Source organism: Rhinopithecus roxellana, chromosome 1 (assembly GCF_007565055.1).
Source record: "Rhinopithecus roxellana isolate Shanxi Qingling chromosome 1, ASM756505v1, whole genome shotgun sequence".
Classification (NCBI taxonomy): domain Eukaryota; kingdom Metazoa; phylum Chordata; class Mammalia; order Primates; family Cercopithecidae; genus Rhinopithecus; species Rhinopithecus roxellana.
The window spans coordinates 40,990,699-41,011,243 of record NC_044549.1 but is presented as its reverse complement, the minus strand read 5'-3'; the positions used below and the strand labels follow the sequence as shown (position 1 = coordinate 41,011,243).

At 38.2% G+C, this 20,545-nt stretch overlaps 1 protein-coding gene across 2 annotated transcripts in view; it reads left to right on the top strand.

Annotated features, from left to right (window-relative positions):
• Positions 1-20,545, top strand: part of GSK3B (glycogen synthase kinase 3 beta) — a 267,304-nt gene that overhangs the window by 73,657 nt on the left and 173,102 nt on the right. For both annotated transcript variants that reach the window (XM_030941605.1, XM_030941598.1), the window contains exon 2: positions 19,984-20,177. In XM_030941605.1, the coding sequence (XP_030797465.1) occupies positions 19,984-20,177 (194 nt within the window). The remainder of the gene's footprint in view (positions 1-19,983; positions 20,178-20,545) is intronic.

Sequence of the window (20,545 nt, the reverse complement as noted above, 5' to 3'; positions counted from 1 at the left end):
TCACTGTGTTGTCCAGGCAGGACTCAAACTCTTAGGCTCAAGTGATCATCATACTTCTGCCTCCTGGTTAGCTGAGACTACAGTAGCCAGCACCCCAGGCATTATAGCATTTTAGTAGAACTTCTTTCAAAATTGGAATCAGTCCTCTCAAACCCTGCTGCTGCTTTATCAGCTGAGATTATATCCTAAATCCTGTGTTCTCATTTCTGCAGTAGTCACAGCGTATTCACCAGGAGTACATTCCATCTCTAGAAACCACTATCTTTGCTCATTCATAAGAAGCAACTCCTCATCTGTTCAAGTTTGATCACAAGATTGCAGCAGTTTAGTCACATCTTCAGACTCTGTTTCTAATTCTGGTTCTCTTGCTATTTCTACCACATCTGCACTGACTTCCTCCACTGAAATTTTGAACTCCTCAAAATCATCCAGGAGGATTGGTATCATCTTCCAAATTCGTGTTCCTGTTCCTATGAATCATGAATATTCTTAATGGCATACAGAAGTTGTTTAGTGTAGCCATCTTCATCAATGGTCTTAGCTTAATCTTCCAGATAACTTGCTGCAGCTTCTAAATCAGCACTTACTGCTTTACTTTGTGCTTTTATGGTATGGAGAGGGCATCTTTCCTCTGCTAGCTTCAAACTTGGCAGCTTCCTCACTTCTGTCAGCCTTCATAGAATTGAAGAGAGTTCTGGCCTCGCTCTGGGTTAGGCTTTGACTTAAGGAAATGTTGTGGTTGGTTTGGTCGTCTGTCCAGACCACTCAGACCTTCTCCGTATCAGCAATAAGGCTGTTTTACTTTCTTATCATTCATCTGTTCACTGGAGTAGCACTTTTAATTTCCTTCAAGAACATTTCCTTTGTATTCACAACTTGGCTGTTTGGCAAAAGAAGCATAGCTTTCAGCCTGTCTGGGCATTTGACATATTTTCCTCATTAAGCTTAATTATTTCTAGCTTTTGATTTAAAGTGAGAGACAGGTGACTCTTCTCTCACTTGAACACTTAGAGGCCACTATAAGCTTGTTAATTGGCCTGATGATAATATCTTTGTGTCTGGAATAAGGAGCCCTGAGGAGAGGAAGGGAGATGAGGGAACAGCTTGTTGGTGGAGCAGTCAGAGCACACACAGTATTAATCTGTTAAGTTTGCCTTCACTAATCATAGATCATCGTAATGAGTATAATAATAATGAAAAGTTTGAAGTACTGCAAAAATTACCAAAATGTGACACAGAGACGTGAAGTGAGCACGTGCTGTTGGAAAAGTGACACTGATAGACTTGGTTAACATAGGGTTGCTATAAACCTTCAATTTGTAAAAAACCATAATTTCTGCAACACGCAATAAAATGAGGTAAGCCTAGATATTTTTCTCTTAGGCATGTTCCTTGTCTTATTAACTATAAACTTAGCATCGTTACTAATGAAGTTGTAAACTAGAATTTAATCAGTATTTGAAAATGTATGGTGTTCCTTGCAGAAATGGAGTTAATGGCAGAACTCGTAGTTATTACCTGCTATTTTATTTTCCATAGTATTAAGAGGTTCTTATAAAGTTGTTTGCAGATACTCTATCTTCACAACAGTTAAAATTGTAATATTTTAGGCATATCTTCTCCTCCTGTTTTGTTATACAGAAAAGCTTTAGCTAATAAACAGATCGCATTCTAAAAGTTCATAAACTATTTTGGAACTTAGAAAGTATTTTTCCATAGTAAGTTTTGTAAATAAGTAAATACAAATAGGTTCCCAGGCTATCCTACAAAAGCCTAATGAAGCCATAGTTAGCTCAAATATCTGTATACTTACAGTGACATATAATAGAAAATAATATGGCAAGAATAGTAGTTAAACAAAACCAAAACACTGTTAAGAACTAGTTTTGAAAAATTTTCTTGTATGTGATTGATAAAGGGATTTAATCAGAGGGAGGTCAGGCGTAGAGACTTGCAGGAGTCTGCCAGGCCTTTCTGTGTCCTTTCAGATACTTTATAGGTTGATGGCATTTCTTTCTTTTGATATTGGTATACAGCAGAAATGCTATCTTTTTGCTTACCAGCTATGGTTAGGGTTGTATTTTAGGTCCTGAGTGGAATGAAAATGTTAGAAAATAAATAGTTTCCTTAGATTAGAAAGATATGAAAGAACAATGGAAAATAGAGTAACCTAGGATGTGTGTTTGAAAAAGAAATTGAGATAGATTTCGTTGACATACAAATAATACAAGTGTAAGGGAATGGGGTAGAGTATAACATGTGAATGATTCCTGATGGAGGAGAGCAAAGATGTTGATAAAGTATGTTGGGTTAGCAATCCTTATGCTGGTCAGTAAGTGGTTTTGAATATCTTTGGAAGCTGTTTAGAACTGGGAATGGGGAGTGGAATGCTACTTTGGTATTTTTATATGAACTGTTTCAGTATTGTTTTTTCATAACATGGTACAACAGCTCACCAAAAATACTTAAATAGCTTGATATACATTTGGAATGTTTTTTGATGTATTAAACTATTATTAAGAAAATACATTTTTTGAATGTATGAAAAGTGAAAGTAAAATATTGTACTTTAGGTAATTCAACAAATGCCTACAACTATTATGTGATGAGAGAGATTTAGTTTTTACATTCTTTTTTGTTTGTTTGTTTATTGATTAGAAAAACCATGCTTCCTTTTTCAGTCTCCAGAATGTTTCTTATTTAGAAGAAACCAGTGCAAAAAGAAAATCAGGAAATGTTCCTTCTATTCCTACAAAAGTAACAACTGTCGTTAGGCTATGTAGTATTACTTAGTATTGTGATAAATCTGTTCAAGTGTTTAAATGTTTGCTATCTGTTCACTGATTTGATTTGCCTGAGGGGAATTTCTGGCTCTCTTTTTACTTGTTTTAGATGATTTGTCTCTCAGGTAGCTTCGTATATCAGCAACATGACACAGTTTTATATTTAAAGTTATTTTTTGCAGTTTATATTAGAAGATGTAAAGACTTACTCAAAAGGTATGGTTATATTGGACTGAGTTATTTTTATGGATTTATTTTAGAATGTAAATTGTTCAACTTACTTTCACTTTTATAAGTATTGGAAAGTATACTAAACTTAGGAATTGGATGAGGCAATTTGAATGAGTACTATAAGACTATAGTATAGTTTTTAATACTATACAGTCTAAACTGCGGTGTTATACTAAACTATAGTTTTTAATACTATGCAGTCATTGCTGTTATACATGGGGCATTGGTTCCAGGACCACTGGGCACATCAAAATCTTTGCATACGCAAGTCCTGTAGTTGGCCCTATGGAACCACTGTATGTGGAAAGTTGGCCCTCTGTATATGAGGGTTTTACACCCTGCAAATACTGCACTTTTAATCTTTTAATCTGTGTATAAGTGGACCTGCGCAGTTCAAACCCATATTGTTCAGGGGTCACCTGTATATAACCTCAAGCAATTTTACTTATTTTTTGAGTCTCAGTTCCCTCCTCCCTGATTTAGTACTGGTTTTTCCTCCCTTGTAGGACTGTTGCTTAGATCAAATGAGATAATGGGTCTAAGTGTGCTTTTAAACTGTAAAGTGCTTCACAAATTTATTTGTGATGATGAGTGATGATGGTTTGGTGATCATGATTGGTTCTAGGGAAGACTGTCAAATATATGAATTTTGTCTGCATTATCTTCTCAATCTGTTGAATTGACTTTACTCTTTTAAGAGGGTGGGCCGGGCGCGGTGGCTCAAGCCTGTAATCCCAGCACTTTGGGAGGCCGAGGCGGGCGGATCACAAGGTCAGGAGATCGAGACCATCCTGGCTAACACGGTGAAACCCCGTCTCTACTAAAAAATACAAAAAACTAGCCGGGCGAGGTGGCGGGCGCCTGTAGTCCCAGCTACTCGGGAGGCTGAGGCAGGAGAATGGCATGAACCCGGGAGGCGGAGCTTGCAGTGAGCTGAGATCTGGCCAGTGCACTCCAGCCTGAGCGACAGAGCGAGACTCCATCTCAAAAAAAAAAAAAAAAGAGGGTGATTGCAGGGTCCGAGGTCATCTCTGAGGAGGAAGTAGAGGTATTTATTTTGGTGACTTTTAAACTTTAGTTTCCAAAGTATAGTAGAAGCCTATAGAAATTTGTCACTTATAAATGAACAAATATTTTACAGACTGCTATCTGCATAGTCATAAAATGGGACTCCACTAGTGTGTGATAACCAGTAAGTGTTGCCCTCATGGATTGGTTATTAGTTGTTAAATTGTAATTGGTAAAGTATGTAGGACTGACAGAGTAAGCAGTAGTCTTCTGGGAGGAAACAAATCCCATCCTCTCTCCTCCCCTCCCTACTGTTTCAATTCAACAGCGGTTTTTAATTTAATAACCTTCACTTTAAAGTGATCAAAAATGTGTGTAGATTTGTATGCTGTGCTATGGAAAAAGCAGTTTGGATTAAGGAGTGCAGATGTCTTTGCATATTTCAGGAGAGGGCAGGGTTAGATAAGCTGTTACAATGGGGGCATTTGGGTTGTCAGAATGCAATATTGAGGATCAAAGGGATGTGTGGTAGGCCAAGAACAGACCTAATTGGTTTAAAATGTATATGTAGAGCACTGATCTGGTATTACTGTCACTAAAGACTACAGTAAAATATACCAACTTTTTGAGATCTATTTTCTGGCTTTCTTCTGGCTGCTCAAGGTTGATGTTTCTAGATGTGACTGCTGACTGGATCAGTGAGTGAGTAATTGTATTTTTAAAGGTAATTATTTACTTCTTTAGTTTAAATACTTACCATTTGCTCTTTTCATCCATGTATAGCGTACTGATTCTTTGATAATCTGGTAACCTTCCTTCTTAAGAAAAATTTAAATGTAGTATCCACCCTTGCCCTCCAAATTGGACAGCTTATAAATCAAGCGGATAAGCAGGTTTAAGAGTTAAAAATTATAATGTAAATTCCTAAAAGCCGAAGATTTTTGTGCACATGCTGTAAGGCTTTTAGATGTGTATGGAAAATAAAGCTGTTTCTAAAATACATCTTGAAATTATTTCAAGTGAGGACTTAAGACCAAGTGAAATATTTATTCACTTTGGGTTTGGTTTGATTTTATTCCAGTTGAGTGAAGTTAGAGAAAAGGAAAATACACTTGATTCCAGTTTATGGCTTATAAGTAAAATAATGTAAGTTCAGACTGTTGGAAATTAGCATGTTTCTGATTTTAGGTTTATTGTTTGGTTTAAAGTAAAATTTGGTTTTGAGGGAAAACCAGGAAGATAAAAATTTGAGTCAATTAAAATTGGCTCAGAAGAAGTATGGATATTTCAAAGAAAAAATTGGGGTGGCTAATAGATATTTGCCTCAGCACCTTTTGTAAGATATTTGGAGTTTTAGGTTTTGCTAAACACAAAAAGTTGGTTTCGGGGCCTAAATACCTATCTCTTGTCTTTATGACATGGTCCTTAGCAAAGTAATGTAGTAGGGCACGAGTTTTGCAGTAAATGGACAGGTATGAATCCTGTGGGTATGAGTTTTTGAAGGGATTACTTTGAGCAAATTATCAAATCTTTTTGAACACCAAAATTTTCCCATTTGTTAAATTGAGTGTTCTGAGTACGTCACAGGCTTTTTGTAGGAATTAAATGGTATGTTGTGGCTCTTCAAGTGTGGTAGCTGAACCTGCATTAAGAAGCATTTGAGGTGCTTATTTAAAATATAGTTTCTGGAGCCCCACTTCAGAAATACTGACCTTTTGGGGGATATATTCTAGAGTCTTCATTTTAGTAAACTCCCAGGTGATTCTTATGCCCACTGTGAGTGGTGCTTGCAAACTGTAAACAGTTCTCAAGGAATATGCTTACATAAATTGAACTTAAGATCTCAGATTTGTCTCCTGTCCAGTTTTTGCCATTTGCTGCATATTGATGCTCTAAAGAAACCAAAATTGTTTGGAGAAGGGTTAGAAACAGAGGAAATTTCTGACCCATACCTAAATACACATGTGGGACATTGAGTCATTTGTTTTGGCTGCTCATTGTCACCATGTTTTCAGTAAGCCCTCCATTCTGTTTTACTACTTGTAAAGGCTTTTCTATGTACCTTCTCCCCAGAAATTTATATCTGACCAATGGCAAGCATAGGAATAAGCAAAAGCACTACTTAGTTTTAACATGAAGTAGTCAGCTTGCAAATCCTAACAATTCTGCTTGAATAATTCTTGTAAGTTCAATGGCAATCCTTTGCTGAGCACCTGCATTGTGCTGAACCTTGTGCACATGGGAAATGTGAATGATTCCAATAATGTCTAGTTTTTCTTATTTATTTATTTATTTGAAACAGAGTCTCACCTTGTCACCCAGGCTGGAGTGCAATGGCATGATCTTGGCTTATTGCAACCTCCGCCTCCCAGGTTCAAGTGATTGATTCTCTTGCCTCAGCATCCCTAGTAGCTGGGATTACAGGCGTGCGCCACCACGCCCAGTTAATATTTTGTGTCTTTGGTAGAGACGGGGTTTCACCATGTTGGTCAGGCTGGTCTTGAACTCCTGACCTTGTGATCTGCCTGCCTCCGCCTCCCAAAGTTTGGGATTACAGGCGTGAGCCACTGTGCCTGGCCAATGTCTGGTTTTTCTAAGAGCTCTTAGTGAAGTAAGGGGTTCAGACTTTTCATTATAGGACATTGTGATAAGTACCGTGATAGGGCACATGTGAGTGGTAAAAGAGCATAGTGTAGCAGAATAATATATTCTTTACTATTTCCACTGCTTATAATTCAAAGTTCAAAGAAACTGTAACTTATTGAGCACTCACTACGGGGCATGCATTTAAAAAACAACTATGTAACCTATGCTATTCAATCATCACAACCCTAAGTAGTAGCTGTCTCCATTTTATAGATATTAAGTAGGTTGAACTTGTGATATAAACCTTTGTATGACTTCAAAGCCCATATTGTTTTCATTATGCCTCTAAGGACAAAATTTGATTTTTTTTTTTTTTTTTTAAAGAAGGGAATGTTATGATTCTTCAGAATTGATGTCTGTTAATTTCAGTAGCATGATGTCTTCCTGTGATTGAAAATAACTCTGGAGTCTTTATGTCATCTCTGTCCTCTGCCACCCTATGTTTTCCTTTTCATTTCTAAAAGTGATAGACAAGGCAACATCTCCAGAAGCCAGCCTGTGTGACATCTGTCCATTTTGTTTTCTCTGCCTCTCCTTTTGTTTACTCTTCCTATCCCCAAAGGAAATTTAGTAATTGTTCTGTTTTGTTTTTCCTGATGTCTTAGATTAGAATCATGTGAAGATGAATGGTATCTAAGGGAAAAGGCCCTATTAGGAAGATTTTTATCACATGAAGTTTACATAGAAATTGCCCTGGAATTTTTATCCTGCTGTTGATCATTAGGGTTGATTTGATTGATTTAACTACTTGGTTGATATTTCTTTTCTTTCTTTGTAGTTTCATTTGTTCCAACATATATAAGCAGTTTGCTCTCTGGCTAGAGCTTCCGCATCATAAAATAAAGCCCCTATTTTAATCACAAGAATAAGTTCATTTTTGAATTTTCTAACTCTGATCCCATGGGGCCTAGTTTTCTACTTTTTATTTCCTTTGCTAATTAATTTATATGTTGTTTTCTTGTTTCTAGCAGTTTGTTTATTTTGGGGAGAGTATCTTTGCTTTTTAAAATTAAACTTATTTTATTTTAAAATGAACAGAGACAGGGTTTCACTATGGTGCCTGCTATGGCCTCCCAAAGTGCTGGGATTGCAGGTGTGAGCCACTGTGCCTGGCCCAACATCTTTGTTGTTGTTGTTGTTGTTGTTTGTTTTGTTTTTGCTTTTTGTTTTTTTAAACAGAGTCTCACTCTGTCGCCCAGGTCCCAGGTTCAAGTAATTCTCTTGCCTCAGCCTTCCAAGTAGCTGTTTGTATTTTTAGTAGAGATGGGGTTTCACCATGTTGGCCAGGCTGGTCTCGAACTCCTGACCTCAGGTGATCCACCCGCCTTGGCCTCCCAAAGTTCTGGAATTACAGGCGTGAGCCACAGCGCCCAGCCAACATCTTTGTTTTAATAGTTTTTTTTTTTTTTTTTTTTTTTTAAATCTGGTTTCTTTGAATAGAGTTGAACTTCAACTTAATCTGAAAAATTTGCAGTGGCCAGAGTTTCCTCTTCTGACAGTCTTATTCATACCTGAAGATGAGGTTCTTTTGAGTAATTTATATAATCATATTTTTCAATAGCGTCATTGTTGTAAACATCTTTTAAAAATAGCTCTGTGTTATTTCTCTGCATGATAGAGAAATAATTGGCAGTGCCTTTTCCCCTGCTAATACTGTTGTTAGAAAATGTGAAAATGCTTTGTGTCTTCTGTGTATTCATGGGTAGTGTGCTGATTTCTCTAGGCTTTTGTTGCAGACTTTTAACTTTCTGTTATTTCTCCGTAGAGACTTCATTCTTGAGGTGAAGGAAAATTTTTATAGAGGCAGTCATTGCAGACTTAGCTCTCCACAGCAGGATCACCAGAGTATTTATTAGACTGTGGCATGACTTTTCTCAGTTTGTGGTATAGCTTATTCATATTCTCTAAAAGTCTCTCAGTTACAAAGTGTCTCAGTTGTTGCTTTTTCTCAGCACTGGATTTTAAGAACTAGTCTCCTTGAAACAAGAAACATCAAATTAAATGCCTTTGTTAAATGAACAAAGTGTGCTCAGCTTTGAGATTTATCATTTGAATTAGAGTGTCAGTGCCAGACACCTACCTACTAAATATTTAAACACCCTTGAAGTGGACTTTTGGCTTTTGGATACTCCCCCCATATCTTGGATGTGGTCAATGTCACCGTGTTCATCGCAGGGTGGATTGGTCTGAGGAGTGACTTGAGAAGACTTTAAAAAATACGACTACAAAATGTTGTTTACAGGTATAATCCTGTTTTTAAGAGATTGAGAACTAGGCTGTGTGTATCATTTTGGGATATGCCTAAACTTGCCAAGGCTTTTGTAAAAATTGTATTCTAGACTGGATGCAGTAGCTCATACCTCTAATACCAGCACTTTGGGGAGGCTGAGGTAGGAGGACTTTAGACTTAAGACCAGGAGTTAGAGACCAACCTGGGCAACAAAGTGAGACCCTCTCTCTCCAAAAAGTTAAAAAATAAAAAATATTAGCGAGGCGTGGTGGTTTGTGCCTCTAGTGCTAGCTACTTGGGAAGCTGAGGCAGGAGGATTGCTTGAGCCGAGGAGTTCAGTGTCACGTCATTGCACTCTAGCCTGGACGACCCTGTCTCTTAAGAAAGAAAAAAATTATTCTGTATTTAACAGCCTTCAATAGAACGTGATTGTTCTTTTGTATACCATCTTTTCATTGCGTCATGAGGAGTCCATTCTGGTTTATGTATTTAAGACTTATCTGTTATGGTAAACAGTAGAGATTTAATGCTGCATTTTAATTATGTAGGGAATTTGTACAATGTGAGTGAAGTCCTCTGACAGGAGAGAGGGCCTGAAGCTGAGCTAGTTCCTGCTGCTGTGCTGTTGTACCTTCAAGGTAGTTTCGAAGACCAATTTTATTATAATCGCTAGTGCCATATAATTAGTTTGGAAATTACTGTTTCATGTATGCTAGGAAATTTAGTACTGGACAAAGTGGTTATTTTTTGTTTAAGCAAATTTGTAACGATTTCTAGTTTTTCTTGAGGATTTTGGTTTCTTGGAAGCAGTGCTATGGTCTGAAATAACCCAATTTGTTGTAACAAATATTAAGTTGTTTGGATGTCACAGAATCAACTGTTGTACATTTTTATTTTTCAGATGGTTTTGCTTTGGTATAAATTTCAAAACCTAATGTTGCTAAAGTGTCTCTGGGAATAGGTGTTGATATTAAGGAGTACATGGTTGAGGCCAGAAAACTATAAAAGGCTGTTGATTTATTCTCTTACTTCCTATTACTCTGGAGCTGATCCTTTTACATTATGTTATCAGAAACATTATCTTCTTTTTTTTAAGAGGAGATGGAGGAAAGAATATGAAGTTAGTGGTAGTAGGAAGGTTTTAAAATATAGCAGAGGAAGCATGAGGCATGTGATGAGTTCTGCTACCTAAAGCTTTATGATAAATTAATCTATTATGGGTATTAATGTAGATGAAACAATGTATGGGATCATTCTTTGTAAACAGTACAGTTTTATACAGTTGTTATCTTATTGCCAGGTTGGCTAATTGTAATGCCAAATGGTAATGTGCTTTTCCTTGGCATACTAGCTGCTGACTGACCCATGGCACTACTAATGTTCATGCTAAGTCATACCCCATATTGCCCTGCCATTCTTTTCAGCTCTGCTATTTCAGATCTCTGATAGAACAGTCTGAAGAATGTGGAATTTATTCGGGAAATTTATTCAAGCATCTAGGATGCTTGAAGTCTGTAATAAAGACTGAAGACCCATTGTTCCTAGTACCTAGATAGTACATATTGGTGGAGAATATTGTCTGTAATAATTCTTAGCAATTTCTCTGTTTTAGACAGAATAAAGTAAATCTTTTAATTACTGCTAAGGTAGTAAGTACTTTGTCTCTAGATGTACAAAAGTGTGAAAGATTGGTCCTTGTCCACATCAAATCTCAGCTTAAAATTAAGAGGCCTTAAGAATCTCTTTCAGCTATATCTGTAGGACCTGTTTTACCTTTCCACTCTGCTTTTAATATTTTAGCAGAATTGTCTCATTTGATGCTTATTCCCATTTGCAAATTATGATGCTGGGATAGACATTCCTAGGCTCAGTGGCTGGAGTGAAGAGATGCTAAATCCCAGGGTTCTAATGGATATCTTTCATAACTAGTTCTCAAACCCTTGAAATGTGACCTCTTTTAGAAAGAAGTAGAACCTGTGGAGGCAAATGGGGAAAGTTATCACAAATGCTTATATTGCTTAAGTTCTCTTACTGGAGCGAGGAAGTGCAGAGGTGGGGCTCCTGTTTCCTTTATTGAAATATGGTTACGCAGTAGAAAAACATAATTTTTGGTTGGACCCCAGACAGTTTTTGTTTTCAGTTTTTCAGTTAATTAAAATTGTGGAGTGTAGTAGACTTTTTGTGGTGGTGGTCTTGCTGTGTCGCCCAGGCTGGAGTACAGTGGCATGATCTCAGCTCGCTACAGCCTCTGCCTCTTGGGTTCAAGGGATTCTTGTGCCTCAGCCTCCCTTGTAGCTGGGATTACAGGTGTACATCACTGTGCTTGGCTAATTTTTGTATTTTTGGTAGAGATGGTGTTTTGCCATGTTGGCCAGGCGGTTCCTGAACAGCTGGCCTTGAGTGATCTGCCCGCCTTGGCCTCCCAAAGTGTTGGGATTACAGGTGTGAGCTACCATGCCTGGCTATTTATTTATTTATTTATTTATTTATTTATTTATTTATTTAGAGACAGGGTCTCGCTTTGTCACCCAGGCCAGAATGCAGTGGCGCAGTCTTGGTTCACTGCAGCCTCGATCTCCCGGGCTCAAGGGATCCTCCCACTTTAGCCTCCTGAGTAGCTGGGACTACAGTGCCACCATACTCGGCCACTGTTCTTAAAATCTATGTTAGTTTATTAATGATCCTTTGTTTTGTAAGTTAGACGTGAGATTTTGCAAGCAGCTTGTTCAGTGGAATTTTTAATTCAGAGTCCTTGAAACCTTTTTTGGTGTTATGGTTTTGACTTGGATAATATAGGGAAGAGTCAGACTATGTTTGAAATAACGTATGCTTTTTATCTTGAGACAATTGGATTATAAGAATATGTTCAATACTTTGGATTTAAACCTTTCTGGATCTCTTCATTTAGAGTTTAAGTTCAAAAGACTGTGATTCTGTTTTTAGGACTGCTAAGATACAGGTAAAGAAAATTTATTTTACAAATGAGGGAGAGAATAACTTATGGTAAGGTTTATAGTCAACTTGAAAAGTTGTAGTTAAGATTAGCATAGATTTTTTTGGGGTGGGGCATGATCATTTAGAACTCAGATTAGATTAAACTAAGTTTTCAGCAAATATACCTAAGATTTATTTTACTGAGGGGTGAGACTTGAAGGGAGAGTTTGAAAGCTTTGAAAACTGCTTTTTTGTATTCGCTTATGCTGGGATTTGTATGCATTTAAAGCATATATAATACTGCTGTAAATAAAAATGGTGGTGTTGACAAGATTTGAGTTATTTCTTTTCACAAGTGGTTTTGAATTTGGGGTGATTAAATCATGCCAGTATGAGTGTTTTACCTTGGACCTAAAGACAAATGTTCAAGATGGCTGACCATGATAAATATAGACTGCCTTATCTCACTGGGCTATCTTATGAAGGAATCCTCATTGCTTTTGAATCTGTCATGAATGCCATCTTATTATTATTATTATTATTATTATTATTATTATACTTTAAGTTCTGGGTTAATGTGCAGAACGTGCAGTTTTGTTACATAGGTATACACATGCCATAGTGGTTTGCTCACCCATCAACCCATCATCTACGTTAGGTATGTCTCCTAATGTTATGCCTCCCCTGGACGCCCATCCCTGATAGACCCCGATATATGATGTTCCCCTCCCTATATCCATGTGTTCTCATTGTTCATCTCCCACTTATGAGTGAGAACATGTGGTGTTTGGTTTTCTGAGCTTGTGATAGTTTGCTGAGAATGATGGAATGATGGTTTCCAGTTTCATCTATGTCCCTGCAAAGGACATGAATTCATCCTTTTTTATGGCTGCATAGTATTCCATGATGTGTATGTGCCACATTTTCTTAATCCAGTCTGTGATTGATGGACATTTGGGTTGATTCCAAGTCTTTGCTGTTGTGGTTAATGCTGTGATAAACGTGCATGTGTCTTCATAGTAGAATGATTTATAATCCTTTGGGCATATGCTGAGTAATGGGATTGCTGGGTCAAATGGTATATCTAGTTCTAGATCCTTGAGGAATCGCTACACTGTCTTCCACAATGGTTGATCTAGTTTACACGCCCAACAGCGTAAAAGCATTCCTATTTTCCCGCAACCTCTCCAGCATCTGTTGTTTCCTGACTGTTGAATGATCGCCATTCTAACTGGCATGAGATGGTATCTCATTGTGGTTTTGATTTACATTTCTCTAAAATGTCTTGTTTTGAGAAGTGTCTGTTCATATCCTTTGCCCATTTTTTAATGGGGTTGTTTGCTTTTTTCTTGTGAATTTGTTTAAGTTCTTTGTAGGTTCGGGATATTAGCCTTTTGTCAGATTTACAGATTGCAAAAAATTTTCTCCCATTCTGTAGGTTGCCTGTTCACTCTGATGATAGTTTCTTTTGCTGTGAAGAAGCTCTTTAGTTTAATTAGATCCTATTTGTCAATTTTGGCTTTTGTTGCCATTGCTTTTGGTGTTTTAGACATAAAGTCTTTGCCCATGCCTGTGTCCTGAATGGTATTGCCCAGGTTTTCTTCTAGGATTTTTATGGACCTAGGTCTTATGTTTAAGTCTTTGATCCATCTTGAGTTGATTTTTCTATAAGGTGTAAGGAAGGGGTCCAGTTTCATTTTTCTGCATATGACTAGCCAGTTTTCCCAGCACCATTTGTTAAATAGGGAATCTTTTCCCCATTGCCTGTGTGTGTCAGATTTGTCAAAGATCAGATGGTGGTAGATGTGTGGTTTTATTTCTGAGGCCTCCGTTCTGTTCCATTGGTCTATATATCTGTTTTGGTACCGGTACCATGCTGTTTTGGTTACTGTAGCCTTGTAGTAAAGTTTGAAGTCAGGTTGCATAATGCCTCCAGCTTTGTTCTTCTTGCCCAGGATTGTCTTGGCTATGCAGGCTCTTCTTTGTTTCCATATGAAGTTTAAAGTAGTTTTTTCCAATTCTGTGAAGAAAGTCAGTGGTAGCTTGATGGGGATAGCATTGAATCTATAAATTACTTTGGGCAGTAAGGCCATTTTCACTTTATTGGTTCTTCTTATCCATGAGCATGGAATGTTTTTCCATTTGTTTGTGTCCTCTTTTATTTCGTTGACCAGTGGTTTGTAGTTCTCCTTGAAGAGGTCCTTCACATTGTAAGTTGGATTCCTAGGTATTTTATTCTCTTTGAAGCAGTTGCGAATGGGAGTTCACTCATGATTTGGCTGTTTGTCTGTTATTGGTGTCTAGGAATGCTTCTGATTTTTGCACATTGATTTTGTATCCTGAGACTTTGCTGAAGTTGCTTATCCCCTGAAGGACTTTTTGGCCTGAGACGTCAAACAGAGATACTTTCACTTCCTCTCCTCCTGTTTGAATACCATTTATTGCTTTTTCTTGCCTGATTGCCCTGGCCAGAACTTCCAATACTATGTTGAATAGGAGTGATGAGAGAGGGCATCCTTGTCTTATGTCGGTTTTCAAAGGGAACGCTTTCAGCTTTTACCCATTCAGTGTGATATTGGCTGTGGGTTTGTCATAAATAGCTTTTGTTATGTTGAGATACGTTCCATCGATACCAAGTTTATTGAGAGTTTTTAGCATGAAAGGCTGTTGAATTTTGTTGAATGCCTTTTCTGCATCTATGGAGATAATCATATGTTTTTTGTCGGCGGTTCTGTTTATGGGATGGATTATGTTTATTGATTTGCGCGTATGTTGAACCAGCCTGTCATTCCAGGGATGAAGCCAACTTGATCGTGATGGATAAACTTTTTGATGTGCTGCTGGATTTGATTCGCTGGTATTTTATTGAGGATTTTCGCATCAGTGTTCATCAGGGATATTGGTCTAAAATTCTCTTATTTTTTGTTGTGTCTCTGCCAGGTATCATTTGGTATCAGGATGATGCTGGCCTCATAAAATGAGTTAGGGAGGATTCCCCTTTTTTCTATTGATCGGAATAGTTTCAGAAGGAATGATACCAGCTCCTCTTTGTACCTCTGGTAGAATTCGGCCGTGAATTTGTCTGGTCCTGGACTTTTTTTGGTTGGTAGGCTATTAATTATTGCCTCAATTTCAGAGCCTGTTATTGGTCTATCCAGAGATTCAACTTCCTGGTTTAGTCTTGGGAGGGTGTATTCTCCAGGTATTTACCCATTTCTTCTAGATTTTCTAGTTTATTTGCGTAGAGGTGTTTATAGTATTCTTTGATGGTATTTTGTATTTCTGTGGGAAATACAGAAATCGGTGGTGATATCCCGTTTGTCATTTTTTATTGCATCTATTTGATTCTTCTCTCATTTCTTCTTTATTAGTTTTGCTAGTGGTCTATTTTGTTGATCTTTTCAAAAAATCAGCCTCTGGATTCATTGATTTTTTTTTTTTAAAGGTTTTTTGTGTCTGTCTCCTTCACTTCTGCTTGGATCTTAGTTATTTCTTGTCTTCTGTTATCTTTTGAATTTGTTTGCTCTTGCTTGTCTAGTTCTTTTAATTGTGATGTTAGGATGTTGATTTTAGATCTCTCCTGCTTTCTCTTGTGGGCATTTAGTGCTTTTTCCCTCTAAACACTGCTTTAAAGGTGTTCCAGAGATTCTGGTATGTTGTGTCTTTGTTCTCATTGGTTTCAAATAACTTATTTCTTTTTGCCTTAATTTTGTTACTTACCAAGTAGGCATTCAGGAGCAGGTTGTTCAGTTTGTGCAGTTGTGTGGTTTTGAGTGAGATTCTTAATCCTGAGTTCTAATTTGATTGCAGTATGGTCTGAGAGACATTTGTTGTGATTTCTGTTCTTTTACATTTGCTGAGGAGTGTTTTACTTCCAGTTATGTGGTCAGTTTTAGAATAAGTGCAGTGTGGTGCTGAGAAGAATGTATATTCTGTTGACTTGGGGTGTAGATTTCTGTAGGTGTCTATTAGGTCTGCTTGGTCCAGAGCCGAGTTCAAGTCCTGAGTATCCTTGTTAATTTTCTGACTCCTTGATCTGTCTAATATTGACAGTGGGGTGTTAAAGTCTCCCATTATTATTTTGTGGGAGTCTTAAGTCTCTTTGTAGGTGTCCAAGGACTTGCTTTATAAATCTGGGTGCTCCTGTATTGGGTGCGTATATATTTAGGTTAGCTCTTCTTGTTGAACTGATCACTTTACCATTGTGTAATGGCCTTCTTTGTCTCTTTTGATCTTTGTTGGTTTAAAGTTTGTTTTATCAGAGACCGGGATTTTTTGTTTTGCTTTCCATTTGCTTGGTAGATCTTCCTCCATCCCTTTATTTTGAGCCTGTGTATTTGCACATGAGATGGGTCTCCTGAATACAGCACACTGATGGATCTTGACTGTTCATCCAGTTTGCCAGTCTGTGTCTTTTAATTTTGGCACTTGGCCCATTTACATTTAAGGTTAATATTGTTATGTGTGAATTTGATCCTATCATGATGCTAGCTGGTTATTTCACCCATTAATTGATGCAGTTTCTTCTTAGCATCGATGGTCTTTATAATTTGTCATGTTTTTGCAGTGGCTGGTACCGGTTGTTCCTATCCATGGTTAGTGCTTCCTTCAGGAGCTCTTGTAAGGCAGGCCTGGCGGTGACAAAATCTCTCAGCATTTGCTTGTCTATAAAGGATTTTATTTCTCCTTCACTTATGAAGCTTAGTTTGACTGGATATGGAATTCTGGGTTGAAAATTCTTTTCTTTAGGAACGTTGAATGTTTTCCCCCACTCTCTTCTGGCTTATAGGGTTTCTGCCGATAGATCCGCTGTTAGTCTGATGGCCTTCCCTTTGTGGATAACCCAACCTTTCTCTCTGGCTGCCCTTAACATCTTTTCCTTCATTTCCACCTTGGTGTATCTGACAATTATGTGTCTTGGGGTTGCCCTTCTCGAGGAGTATCTTTGTGGTGTTCTCTGTATTTCCTGAATTTGAATGTTGGCCTGCCTTGCTACGTTGGGGAAGTTCTCATGGTTAATATCCTTAAGAGTGGTTTCTAATTTGGTTCCATTCTCCCCATCACTTTCAGGTACACCATTCAAACATAGATTTGGTCTTTCCACATAGTGCCATATTTCTTGGAGGCTTTGTTCGTTTCTTTTCACTCTTTTTTCTCTAATCTTGTCTTCTCGCTTTATTTCATTCATTTGATCTTCAATCACTGATATCCTTTCTTCTGCTTGATCGAATCAGGTATTGAAGCTTGTGTGTGCTTCACCAAGTTCTTGTACTATGGTTTTCAGCTCCATCAGGTCATTTAAGCTCTTCTCTACATTGTTTATTCTAGTTAGTCATTTGTCTAATCTTTTTTCAGAGTTTTTAGCTTCCTTGTAATGGGCTAGAACATGCTTCTTTAGCTTGGAGAAGTTTGTTATTACTGACCTTCTGAAGCCTACTTCTGTCAGCTTGTCAAACTCATTCTGCGTCCACTTTTGTTCCCTTGTTGGCGAGTAGTTGTGTTTCTTTGGAGGAGAAGAGGTGTTACGGTTTTTGGAATTTTCAGCCATTCTGCTGTGTCCCCATCTTTGTGGTTTTATCTACCTTTGGCCTTTGATGTTGGTGACCTACAGATGAGGTTTTGGTGTGGATGTCCTTTAAGTTGATGTTGATGCTATTCCTTTATGTTTGTTAGTTTTCCTTCTAACAGTCAGGTCCCTCAGCTGCACATCTGTTGGAGTTTGCTAGAGGTCCACTCCAGACCCTGTTTGCTTGGGTTATCACCAGCAGAGGCTGCAGTACAGCAAATATTGCAGAACAGCAAATATTGCTGCCTGATCTTCCTCTGGAAGCTTCGTCCCAGAGGGACAGCTGCCTATATGAAGTGTCTGTTGGCCCCTACTGTGAGGTGTCTCCCAGTTAGGTTACACGGGGGTCAGGGACCCACTTGTAGAGGCAGTCTGTCCGTTCTCAGAACTCAAACGCTATGCTGGGAGAACCACTGCTGTCTTCAGAGTTGTCAGATAGGGATGTTTATGTCTGCAGAAGCTGTCTGCTGCCTTTTGTTCAGCTATGCCTTGCCCCCAGAGGTGGAATCTAAAAGAGGCAGTAGGCCTTGCTGAGCTCCGGTGGGTTCTGCCCAGTTTGAGCTTCCCTGCTGCTTTGTTGACACTGTGAGCATGGAACTGCCTACTCAAGCCTTAGCAATGGCAGACGCTCCTCCCCCCACCAAGCTCCTACATCTTAGTTTGATCTCAGACTGCTGCCCTGGCAGTGAGCAAGGCTATGTGGGTGTGGGACCCGCCGAGTCAGGCATGGGAGGGGATCTCCTGGTCTGCTGGTTGCGAAGAGCATGGGAAAAGCACGGTATTTGGGCAGGAAGGTATCACTCCTCCAGGTGCAGACACTCATGCCTTCCCTTGGGTAGGAAAAGGAAATCCCCTGATCTCTTGCGCTTCCTGGGAGAGGCAACGCCCCGCCCTGCTTCGGCTCGCCCTCTGTGGGGTGCACCCACTGTCCAACCAGTCCCAGTGAGATGAACCAGGTACCTAAGGTGGAAATGCAGAAATCACCTGTCTTCTGCATCGATCTTCCTGGGAGTTGTAGACCAGAGCTATTCGGCCATCTTGGAAGCAACCATGAATGCCATCTTGCAAACGAAGGTGTTAATTGGTCGCAGACATTCACTGGCTTTTGTGTATATTAATACTTCTGTGAATTTAAATGGATATAAATATTGGTTATAATATGTTACTAGTGCATTTGGATATTCATTTATCTAGCAATTTATATTTCACAGAGAAAAATACTCATAAATATTATATTACTTTTCTTTTATTAGGTTAGTTGGAATTCAGTTAGTATTTTTAAATTAAAATTGTCATAATGGAAGAATAACAGGAAAAAGTAAAAGTCCAATAAGTGAGCCTAAGGACTTATATTGTACTGAGAATTGGTTTTAGATTTGTCAGGGAAGAGAGAAGAAACAGTAGACATTTTTGTGTACATTGAAGTCACTAAAAGAACAATGTAAAGCTCTTTTAGATCAGATACTAGGTAGCATAATTCAGAGAATCGATAAAGAATTGAGAAAACAACATGGTGACTGTGGACTGTACCTGGTCAAGTAGGAGGTGGCTCTTGTGCCTGAATTGAAGAAAGCCTTTGAATTGCTACTAGGGATGAGAGAAGGTAAAAAAGGGAAGAAGAGAGCTATGAGTGAATAGAGACCCTGGAGCCAGTAATCTGCTTGTAATTGGGCCTCAGTTCAGAATGTGTTGGATTATTTAAGTTTTATATCTGTTAACCCCAAGTTAACAGTCTTTTCTCGACCTGAGCTTTCTCTGAGAGGTCTTCTACTTTGTGAAAAAGAAGATTCAGGGAACTTAAAACTCAAAGCCTTACTTTCCTAAACGCAGAAGGATCTGAAGAGAGTCAGAATTATTAAACATTTTTATTTGCACACATTTTATTTTCAAGTAAAATAAGATCTTGAGGAAAGCCCTAAGACCTTTTAGAATTGGATGGATAAGGTCAGACTTTTATGGGCTCACAATTTGCTATTTGACCATGGGCAAATCTAACATTCTTCCTATTACCTATAATGTGGGAACAGTATTGTCTACCTCGTGGGATTGAAACTAAGCATTGTGTCTGGTCTATGGAATGACTGAATACATGGGAGTTTAAAAAATGACTTATAATTGAAACAAGTAATTGAAGTAATTACATGTGATAAACGAAAAATAATTTGTACTAAAGAATATGGTTTATTTTTGCCAGGCACGGTGGCTGATGCCTGTAATCCCAGCACTTTGGAGGCCAAGGAGGGCGGATCACCTGAGGTCAGAAGTTCAAGACCAGCCTGGCCAACACGGTGAAACCGCGTCTCTGCTAAAAATACAAAAATTAGCCAGACGTGGTGGCAGGTGCCTGTAATTCCAGCTACTTGGGAGGTTGAGGCAGGAGAATTGCTTGAATCTGGGAGGCAGAGGTTGCAGTGAGCCTAGATTGTGCCACTGCACTCCAGCCTGAGTGACAAGAGTGAGACTCCATCTCAAAAATAAATAAATAAATAAATAATTTAGTTTACCTTGTATATTTTGGCAGTTTTCTCTATTTAATTCCTTATAGTTCTCATTAAAAAAATTTTTTTTTTCCTTTCTTCCGTTAGGAGACAAGGATGGCAGCAAGGTGACCACAGTGGTGGCAACTCCTGGGCAGGGTCCAGACAGGCCACAAGAAGTCAGCTATACAGACACTAAAGTGATTGGAAATGGATCATTTGGTGTGGTATATCAAGCCAAACTTTGTGATTCAGGAGAACTGGTCGCCATCAAGAAAGTATTGCAGGACAAGAGATTTAAGGTAAAACCTCTGGTATTTCATGTATTTTTTTGCTGTCATAATATATGTACCATAAATGATTACTTTTTGGTTGTTTCTTTTTGCTTCAAATTTCTTCTATTGTGTACATTTTTGTCCAGCTCAAGCATTACAATGATTTTATTTCTAGTCATGTATTTTGTAGAGAGAAAATTCACTGAAGATTGCAATATTACTTTTGTAGTCATTATAAATGACATATATATATAAATCCTGTGAAAGGTAAGTTAAAATTTCTTAATTTATACTTTAAAAAGCGACCTGTCCCCGCCCTTGTACTGTGTTGATGTAGACCAGAGGAACACTGCCTGTAGCATATAAAAGTATTTTGTGTAGTTTCCTATGCTTCC